This window comes from Mastomys coucha, unplaced genomic scaffold (assembly GCF_008632895.1).
Source record: "Mastomys coucha isolate ucsf_1 unplaced genomic scaffold, UCSF_Mcou_1 pScaffold22, whole genome shotgun sequence".
NCBI classification, from domain to species: Eukaryota; Metazoa; Chordata; class Mammalia; order Rodentia; family Muridae; genus Mastomys; species Mastomys coucha.
The window spans coordinates 107,390,210-107,400,714 of record NW_022196905.1 but is presented as its reverse complement, the minus strand read 5'-3'; the positions used below and the strand labels follow the sequence as shown (position 1 = coordinate 107,400,714).

Here is a 10,505-nt window from a genome sequence, read left to right as displayed (position 1 = left end):
GAGAGAGACAGTAGACGCCCACTGAGACAGCTCAGCACTTACCTCTCAGGGCTGAATACTCTATCTTCTGCTTGATTTTGGAAAGCTCCACCAGGTATGCTGACCTCGGCGTGAAGAGAAGTTGCCGCTGCCGTGCTTTGAAGCCTTTCCTGTCATACTTGATGACTGGGACACCATACTGCAAGGCGGCTAGTGTCACCAGGAGGGGAAGGCTACCTCACCCGAGGGCTGGGGACTGAGCCTTTTCTGCGTGGAATCCTGTGGTGTTGCCTCAGGCACTCAGCCTGAATGGGCTTTAGGAGAGCCCTTTGGACCCCATGCCCTGCCTCTGGAAGATTTCCATTCTGAGCTCTACCTTACTCTCTGCCCCCTGAGGAAACAGGCCATGGCTCCAGCTTCCCAGGGCTGCTCTGAGAGGCGAGCACAGAAGAGAGCATGCATGGTTCCTAGCTTCTCATCATCTTGCCTGCTGTTTTTCTCCAGAACCAAGCAGGTGACAATGGCCACCAAGCACATGAACAAGAGCCCCTCATTCAGCCCTCAGTGACCCACAAGCCACATACTATTGGAAGAGTGACCTCCTCCTGGCCACTGTTGAGAGGCCAGGGTCAGTACTGAGGTCATCAGTTCAGTGCCCCGCACCAACATGGGGCTTCATGATAAAGAAGAGAGAAGCAAACCAAGATGGCTCAGGAGGTGACAGACAGAGGACAGGAATGGCAGTAGGCCTCTGTTGGCAAACATCACCTGGTAATACTAGTTAGTGCCCAAAGTGGCAGAGGGGAGCTCCAGTGAACCCAGCTGTACCCTGTGTTTAAGCAGCACTTCCAGAGACTCACAGGGAAAACACAGCCTGTCCTCAGACATAATAAGGGTCTTGGTGTAAGCCATACCTGGATCTTCTCGCTGCCCAGCAGTTGAAGCACTTTGGGATTTATCTTGCCTTCCTCTAGGGAGGGAACCAGAACAGAAGGAATCACCACCAATCCTGTAAGGGAGCCTGAGGCCGGCTGATGCCCAGCCCGCCCGGAAAACGCACTCACCCAGCCTGCTGCTGGCAAACGGTTGGTTCAAGCTCTCTGAGTAACCTTCCTTCCTCCCCCGGAATATCTCACTCGTGACCACCTTTTGCTGCATCTGTAATAACAGGTCAGAGCATCAAGCAGGCAGCCCTGGGCAGTTTTCAGACGGGAGCTTTTACAACAGCCCTACAGCTTACAGGGGTGGAGAGCCGGCTGGTACTTTTGAGTGTCCCTTACTCATGTTGGTCCCCTATGGTAGAAGGTTTCAGAGCTTCAAGGACCATCTCTCCTAAGTCAGAGCTCTGTAACTCCAGCCCAGAAGCAGCCTGGGACTCCCTGCTTGTGTTTGTAAATAAAGTTTTATTGGGACACAGCTATGGTGTTCATGTTTACATGTCGGTGACTGCTTCTTGCCATAGCATACAGCCCAGAAAGCCTCAAAGATGGCGTCTGCAGCCCTTCACAGAAAAGACTACAGGTAAGTGTCCTCTAGCGCAGGGAATCCTGCCTTGGGAAGTACAGGGGCCATCTGAAGTCTATTGCCATGGTAACAGAATGCTGATCAAAGCAGCTGAAGTTCCTCAGCTGCTCTACAAGTCATGGGGATAGTGAGACCCTTGGCTCCTCAGTAGATGGCAGAGTCGACTTAGTGCTAATAATCTGGTCCCCGCCACCATGCAGATGCTACCCATCTGTCCTACCATGGCTTTCCTCTCAGCTGAGATTCCACGGCAGTACTTCCGAACAAGGTTCCTTGTGCACATCCTCCTAAGCAGATTGGAAGCCTGTGTGGAGAACAAACTTCCCTTTCACCCCCTCGTTCCCTGCCTTGGGCTGCGATGACCCACACACAGCTTTTCAGAACATGGCAGTTCTAGTCAGTAAGATAGCAGCAGCTTACATTCAAGGCAGCCAACCTGGTCGCTCCAGCAGGTCAGCACTGCTGAACGAGGTTTCTATAACTTGGGTATGATTAGAGCCACAGCGGGGTAGGGGCAGGGGGGCTGTGGAAAGGAGACTAAGCGTCTTGCACAATAGGACTTCTCCTTTCACAGGGGTCCCCTATCAGATATCTTACATATCAGATATTTGCATATGGTTCATAACAGTAGTAAAACTACAACTATGAAGTAGCAACAAAGTAATTTCATGGTTGAGGGTCACCACAGCATGAGCTGCACAAAAGGGTCGCAGCGTTAGGAAGGTTGAGAACCACTGTTCTAGAACATTCTTTATGGAACCCATGGCAGTCACTTAGCTTCAAGACTGCTTGGTTCAAAACTATTCAGAGTTCTCCTACACGGCTGTAACCTCAGGGCAGGAAGCTGACAAGTTTAAGGACAGCCTGAGTCATATAGTAATAGCCTGTATTTTGAAAAGGCTCTGTCTAAGCAAGTGTCTGTTGGGTTTATAACCCCTGTTGATGAATGCTGAGGTATTCCATTCCTTCTGAAACACACCTGCAAAGCACGACTTTGAAAAGCAGCCCTGTCAGCTCTCAGTGCCCACGTCGCCTGGAAGGAACATCGGCATCCTAGTTTACACTTACACTTTCCAGGATGCCGGGAGGCCTCAGCCAGCTCTTGTCCAGCACATTCTTTGGCACATGGTAGCGAAGATTCAGGATGTAATTCTTCCTCACAAGCACTACGAACTCCTCGTTGTCAGGACAAAGGGGTTTGTCACGGTTGATGAAACCCTTGATGAACCTCAGGAGGAAAGTGACAGGAGGGGTTACACAGCCACACAGGCCGGGGACAGGTAATACAGCACCCCATCCCACCACAGTTGCCTCAGCAGCATGCTCTGTTGCACCCACACTGCTTTCTTTCTCTTTTAACTAGCTTGAGTTAGTTGTTGATTTATAAATGAGCAGCGTGAGGCTAGAGAGACAGCTCAGCGGTTAAGACCACTGGCTGCTCTTTTAGAGGTTCTGAGTTCAATTCCCAGCAACCACATGGTGGCTCACAACCATCTGTAATGGGATCCGATGCCTTCTGGTGTATCTGAAGACAGCTACACTTTACTCATACATATATTAAACCTTTGTTTTAATGTTTACATAAAACAAAGGTTTAATATATATTTGTTTTTATGTTTACATAAACGCCAGGCTTCAGCTTTCTCTGAAGAGGAAGGCTAGTTATGTAGCTAAGCTCATCTCCCCTGGGAAAAACCGGTGACAGCTGGCCTCAGTGGCCTGAGCCTCCAGATTGCCTGCAGTCCCCACAGCATCCTGTCTGATGACCATTTGTGAGACTTGCTCACTTTCCCTGCCTAGCTCTGGAAGTCATGACTGAGGGAGTCCGAGCAGTCAGCGAAGCTGAGACCTAACAGATGAGATCCAGAGCAGAGAGACAGCTGGGTTCCCAGCATGCTCTCAGGGCAGAGCTTTCCATAAAAGCCAAGACCACAGCTAGAGAGATGCTCACTGTGTTTACTCTCAGTCACGGGGACTGCAGTTCATTCAGATCGGAGCTCCCACAGCCTGCAGCTCACAAACAACTAACCCCAGTTCCAGAGAGCCAGTGCCTCTTCCGGAATGCACCACACCCATTTGAGTAGGCACGGTCATTTGCACACATACACACACATAACACACTCCCGTTCCTTAAAAACAACCACAGAAACCCCACCAGGCCCATGACCACACTGCAATATGCTAGTCCCCCGTGGTGCTGGGACCTTACCTCCGTATGATCTGCACCGCCCACTTTCTCCTCTTGATCTCCTTCCGAGCCAGGACTCCACGCCAGTGGGCTTCTAACTTGGTGGCTGGAAGAGTCCACTGCTGACATTAGAAGAGGGAACATTCACGCAGAAACACAGAAGGCTTTCCCAGAAGGATCCATCCACTCAGCACATTGCAGCCCACTAGAGGGTGCTGTTGGTTCCAGAGGCTGCAAGCAGGGTACATGCCATACCTACAGCTTAGAGCCTGCATGTACCAGCGGACAGCGGAGGCTGGAAGCCTTTGCAGAAGCTCGGAATTACAGGAGGGGCATGCTGGGATCTCTGTGGGGAACTACATCTGAGAACTAGTCCCAGCACTGAGTTCAGTCTGGTTTTACCCAGTGCCGACTTTCAGTTGCCACATTCAAAGATGAAGATTCATTAACGAACTGGGACACGGAAAATTAACTCCTGGCTTGTCTCTGTGGTTTAATGTTTTGTGTATGTGTGTGTGTGTGTGTGTGTGTGTGTGTGTGTGTGTGTGTGTGTGTGTGTTTCTTTGGATTTTCAGAATGCATTTTCTTCCCTCAGAACAGCAGTGTTTCTTTTGGAATACAGGCAATTGGAAATCACACGTTCCAGCACTCAGAGCAATCCTGAGGCGGCGGCAGCAGAGTTGATTAACTGCGGAGACGGTAAGACCCACAGATTAGAAATACTCCTGTCTTGCTCATCTCTGTCCTAAAGGAATAGTATACAGCTTTGAAAAGAGGTAAATATGTCTACCTCCTGGTTGAGTTTCAAAAACAATTCAGAAGACAAAACTCTAGCCACAAAATACCAACACCTGCCAAACTATGCTGTTTAGTGACATCCATAAATGGTAAAACTATAAAGATAAATGTAGTAAGAATGAAATTGAAGAGATAAAGTCTAAGAGATGGGGGGGGGGGAGAGGGTATTGCTTGAAAATATAACTCCAGCCGGGTGGTGGTGGCTCACGCCTTTAATCCCAGCACTTGGGAGGCAGAGGCAGGCGGATTTCTGAGTTCGAGGCCAGCCTGGTCTACAGAGTGAGTTCCAGGACAGCCAGGACTACACAGAGAAACCCTGTCTTGAAAATACAAAAGAAAAAGAAAAAAAAAAAAAGAAAAGAAAATACAACTCCAAAGGAGTTAAGTGATATGTAATACTTTCAAGGAAATCCTCTTAGGGACTGAGGAGATTGTCTCAGTAGCAAAGTGCTTCACTCTGCAAGCACAAGGACCTGAGTTTGAATCTCCAGTACCCATACAAAAAGCTGGGCATGGAGTAAATGCTTGTGATCCCAGGGCTAGGGGATGGTGGAGGCAGAAGGATCCCTGGAACTTGCCAGCCATTCTGGTGAAGTCAGTCAGCCCCCTGTCTCAGAAAATAGGACGATGAAAGAGAAGATGCCCAGCATTGGCCTCCATCTTACACAAGCACACATGAGCGTGTGTACCTGACACAGACACCTTATTTACATGTGGGCATGTAAAACCTGTGCATAGGACAGGCGCAGGCACTGTGTTACAATCTCAGAACTGGGCCCAAGGCAGCCCTAGACCAAGGTGTAAGGAAGGGTGGACAGAGGGGAAGGGCTTGTCACACGTCCACACAGCCCTTACCTGCTTGTCTCTTCCTTACGTATTCCCTTCTTCCTAGGCAGCCTTTGTATGTGGCCTGGATTCTTGACACTTAAAATAAAATGAAAGTTTTGGTGAATTGACTTCTAAGTCTTTGTGATTTCCAGAAGCAGGACTGACCTCTGGGGTGGGCCTGCAGTGTAACCGCTCTCAGGGAGCTAACAGTGTAGGAGAGACAGGAGCAGCTGGCTCCATTAGGCCTGGCTCCCAGGTGCTCTGTGGTTTCTTGCCTTCTACAGGGTGAGGTACAGGCTCCCTGTTAGATGCCCAGTTCATAGCTCATCCTCACAACCCATCCATAAGGCAGGGAAGACATCGACACATCGGCACATCTCGGAAATAGCATCAGGCTCGCATGGAAATGTCTAGAGACACCAACACTGAGTGATGTAAACCCCAGAAGACCCCACAGCTCTGGCCCTCATCACCCGCTTCCCTCCACGTAGTGACTGAGGACCAGCAGCCACCAGCAGCACATCCTCTAGGGATAGGTGCTGACTGGCCCAAACCCACCACCCCAAGCCTGGCTAATAATCCATTACCTTCAGTTCAGCCATGGGAACCTGTTGCTGGAGCCGTAGCTCCAGCTCCACGGTAGAGAGCTTACCTAGCATGCACAACTGTCAAGCCTTGAAACCAGACAGGCCCAAGTTCAAGCCCCAGCTCTGCTGCTGATCTTGGAGCCTCTGTGTCTCAGCTCCCCTGAACAGGAGCAGCTGTGCCTACTCACACAGGGTTGTTCTGGGAACATGATTGTTGGTCAGGGGCTTAGTGCACAAGGCAGAGAGCAAGGACTCCTTAGATTTGCAGTTAGAGAAGTACCTGGTTTCCCATCCTCCCTCCCCCTATCCAACTCCTGTCACTTTCATTCACAAAAACACCCTGGCTGCAGGTTTGAAGGCACACCTGTTGCCATCAGACACGGAAAAGAAGTTGTGAAACATGAATTGAGGAGCCTGGTCCCCCATGACTTTGCACTTCAGTGTACATAAGGGCACAGGCGTAGAATGAGACACGCAGATGTATGATGTGTCTACACCTGCCCTCGAAGCGCATCAGATCTGAGGCATCCCCTCATATAGCTTATAGTCCGGTTCCTTTATCCCTAGTTCTTTTTTTTTTGTTTTGTTTTGTTTTGTTTTGTTTTTTAGTTTTTTCAAGACAGGGTTTCTCTGTGTAGCCCTGGCTGTCCTGGAACTCACTCTGTAAACCAGGCTGGCCTTGAACTCAGAAATCCGCCTGCCTCTGCCTCCCAAGTGCTGGGATTAAAGGCATGCGCCACCACCGTCTGGCTTATCCCTGGTTCTTAAGTGATGCCTTCCGACACAGTGATGCTTTCTGACACATCAGACAGCCATGTTTAAGGTTGTGCTTTCCTTCTCCCTGACTAAATTTGTTCATGGGACAAAAAGAATATCATACCTAATTGATGTTTACTGAATTCAAAGGCATCTTCAGTAGCAAACAGGGTTCTGGGGAAGCGAATGAATATTTTGGTTCTAGAAGCAAAAAGAAACATAATTATTGACTGGTCAGCTGCCAGTTAAGATGGCTGAGTAGCATCTGCGTCCAATCAGAACTTTAGAATGTGACCTTTTTATGTGTGTGTGTCATGTCGGGAGGGTGGCTGACTGCAGATATGCTTAGAGAACAGTAGAGGGGAGACAGTAGGTTAGAGTAGGCCCTAAATCCAGTCCAGCGTCCTCTTTATAAGAGCTAGGATGTGGGACCCAAGCAGGCAAGAGTGATGCTACCAGCCAAGGAAGGCCAGGAGCTGCCAGATGACACTCAGGAGTTGGCTGACAACCTTCAGATGGATCCTGGCCTCCCTATGCCTTTATCCTGGATCCTGGGCTTTGAGAGAATGCATTACTACTGCTGTGGCTTATTATGAGCAAATCTGCCATGGGACCGAAGTTGCTTACAGTTATGCTTCTGAGCCTTCAGGTGGGGTAATAAGGGGCCTTGCCTGTGCCAACTACACAGCACCTTGTGTTAGAGACTTCCCAGAGCAGTTGCTGAGGGGGCAGCAAGCAGCATCCATGCCCTGGGATGCCAAGGCCGGGGCTATAGAATGGAGGGGCGGTGCTGATGCTAAGGGCCTGTTCCCCAATTGGTTCTTGATCTATCAGTAAAGAAGCCATGGGCCAATTGCTGGGCAGAAGGAGTAGGTGGACTTCCAGTTCCCTGGAAGAAAAAGAAACCGATGCAAGGAAGGCAAGGAGAGTTTGCCAGGCTTCTGATGGAGCAAAGTTGACCAGACAAGTGAGGTCTTGGGCTAAGTGGGGACCTGTAACTGCTCCTATAGGTCAGGGTGGTCAGGAATGTTTAGCAGGGACTAGTGTATCTTAGCAACTAAAGTTTAGGGCAGGTGGGAGGAGCAGAGATAAGAATATTGTTAAGGGCTTTTCCAGGTGGAACATAGTAGTGCCCCAGCAATTGTGTCCAAAGGCAAGTTGAAAAGGAATGACTGTGTGTGTGTGTCTATTTTTTTTCTTTCTTTTCTTTTCTTTTTCTTTTCTTTTCTTTTCTTTCTTTCTTTCTTTTTTTTTTTTTTTTTTTTTTTTTTTTTTTTTTGGTTTTCCAAGACAGGGTTTCTCTGTATAGCCCTAGCTATCCTGGAACTCACTCTGTAGACCAGGTGGCCTTGAACTCAAAAATCCACCTTCTCTGCCTCCCAAGTGCTGGGATTAAAGGCATGAGCCACCAGTGCCCTACTGTGTGTGTGCCTTTTATTGGTGGATTCAAGGGAAGCTGGATGGGGGCTGGCTGGTAGTGCAGCCCATTCCCAGAGCTTAGGCAGGTAAAAAAAAGCTACACTCAATAATAGGATGGGGACAGATTCATGTGGCCCTCTCAGGGATGAGGATGGATTAATGAAGCTGGAAGAGGGTCCCAGGCAGTAGCTGGCAGGTAGCTCACTGCATCACCCCTTATGCAGGCAGGTGCTGCTGTCTTGTGAACTGGTTCTTGCGTGGCTTGAACATGTGACCCTCACAGTACAGAAAGCCATCCTGGCTAATCCAACTGAGAGTCTAAAAGCATTTAACTCATGGGGAAGCTCTCTGTTCCGGGATACCACATCCCTACAGTGTTCTAGAATACCATTATGCGATACCAAGGATTAAACAAGATGAAGTTAGCATTCTGGGTGGTGCTGTGCTCATTCAAGCATCGAGAGATGCTAGGCCAGCACAGGCAAGGCCCCACCCCTGGTCCCTCTTCATTTTGTAGGCAGAGATTCTGCCTAACTATGGAGCCAGCCTAAGAATACCTGGCTTCTTTGGGACCATGATTCTTATTGTAACATACTCAGCTACATTTCAACTTAGTGGGTAGAACTGGCTTGCAAACTATGTCTCCAAAGAAGCTCAGGGAGCTTCAGGCATGCCCACCTCTTGGCCTGGCAGCCATGGCACCTGAGAATGAGGATTTTTAAGTTCTTTTTTTCTCCTAATTCAATTAAGCAGTTCTCAGTGAGAACTTTGTAGATGACAACACTGTACCTCCATGTACAGGCTGGACATACCAGGTGCATGCCAGTTGGCACATGAGCTCTGACAGTTTGGGGTTTTCTGGCCACTTACTTTCCTAACTTGTAGTCCTGAGGTTGGTAGCCAATATACTTGATCAGACGCTCGACGCCCTCTCCTGGGGGTCCATGCCAGTGCGGCCAGGTGTCTGGGCACAATGACTTGTACCTACCAGGAATGGAGAAGGACATGTAGAAGCCACTAGGATACCCTCCACTGCCCTCTACACACTCCTAGAGGTATCCTGGACCCCCTTGAAGTGTACCAGCCACTCATGGTACAGACACCTCAGCAATATGTACAGGGCAAGAAAGGAATGAGAGAAAGTGGCTCACACAGCAGAACTGTCACTGTATACTGAGCCAAGTGGTTCACTCTCCCTCCTAGGTGTGTATCCAAGAGCTGTTTCCTGTGTCCACAGAGCCTCATGCAACATTGTTTATAATGGCCCAACTGGGGCATCCCAGCTGTGTACATGCATTCATGGCGGAGCACCTTTCCATGTATGAGGGCACAAGGGCATGGGTGCACATGTGCTCTCTCTCTCTGTCTCTCTGTCTCTGTCTCTCTGTCTCTGTCTCTGTCTCTGTCTCTCTCTCTCTCTCTCTCTCTCTGTGTGTGTGTGTGTGTGTGTGTGTAGGACAGATGCTGGGTGTCTGTTCTTCACTGTTCACTAAGGCAGGGGCCCTCACTGAACTCACAGTCTGCTGAGTTGGCGAGTCTAGGTAGCCCGCTGGCATGGCAATCCCATCTGACTCCTGAGTGCTGGGGTTACACGTGGGCTGTTAGGCCCGTCTAGCATTTATGTGGGTGCATGCTGGAGATCAATATCTGGTACCCACATTTGTGCCAAAAGCACTTTCTCCCCCGAACATCTCCTCCTCCTATCCACCCCAATTTTTTTTCCTGAGACAGGGTCTCAGACATTTTTGAGACTTTTTTTTTTTTTTTGAGGCAGTATCAGAGCTTGGTATGTAGACCAGACTAGCTTCAAACTCACAGAGATCTGCCAGCCTCTCCCTTCTGGGTGCTGGAATTAAAGCCACACCAGCCAGAAAATATTTCTTTTAGAGTAACTTTGGCTCTGGTGTTGGCTTTATCGGATCCCAGCGCATACCTTTGGGGCCCCTCTAAAAGCCAGCCTCTAGCCTGGCACTCTCCTGTCTTCTATGGACTTCCCTGGGCTTGGTCTCACACACCTCCCTCCAGAAAATGAACTGCCTTAGGATGTGGAACTATACCCTGTGCATAGAATGGCTATCAGCGGGAGAAGGGGACATCTGGGGTGCAGTGGGGATCAACCTAAGACATAGGATAAGGGACACAGGTGTGTGTTGATGCAGTGAGCAGCAGCTGTGGCCTCCCAACATCCTCACTTGAGGCCAGGTTAAGAAAACAAGATAAGAGCCTGGTCTATAAAGTGAGTTCCAGGACAGCCAGGGCTACAAAGAGAAACCCTGTCTCAAAAAAACTAAAAAAACAAGATAAGGAGAGCGTTAATGGCAGGTAGACAGCAGGCAGTAGAGGCACAGCCAGAACCACAAGGAAAGGGTGATGGGAATGCTCTGTAGTCATCACCATGCTTAAACTCAAAAGCAGCTTCATCATGG

General features: G+C 49.3%; 1 protein-coding gene across 1 annotated transcript in view; it reads right to left on the bottom strand.

Moving 5' to 3' along the window:
* Myo1h (myosin IH) overlaps positions 1–10,505 on the bottom strand; it is a 48,407-nt gene that overhangs the window by 2,859 nt on the left and 35,043 nt on the right. Inside the window, exons 20-28 of the mRNA XM_031337487.1 lie at positions 8,950–9,063; positions 6,785–6,861; positions 5,345–5,413; positions 3,713–3,797; positions 2,572–2,731; positions 1,724–1,807; positions 1,044–1,137; positions 894–949; positions 43–178 (exon numbers count right to left, since the gene is read on the bottom strand). Coding sequence (XP_031193347.1) covers positions 43–178; positions 894–949; positions 1,044–1,137; positions 1,724–1,807; positions 2,572–2,731; positions 3,713–3,797; positions 5,345–5,413; positions 6,785–6,861; positions 8,950–9,063 — 875 coding nt within the window. The remainder of the gene's footprint in view (positions 1–42; positions 179–893; positions 950–1,043; positions 1,138–1,723; positions 1,808–2,571; positions 2,732–3,712; positions 3,798–5,344; positions 5,414–6,784; positions 6,862–8,949; positions 9,064–10,505) is intronic.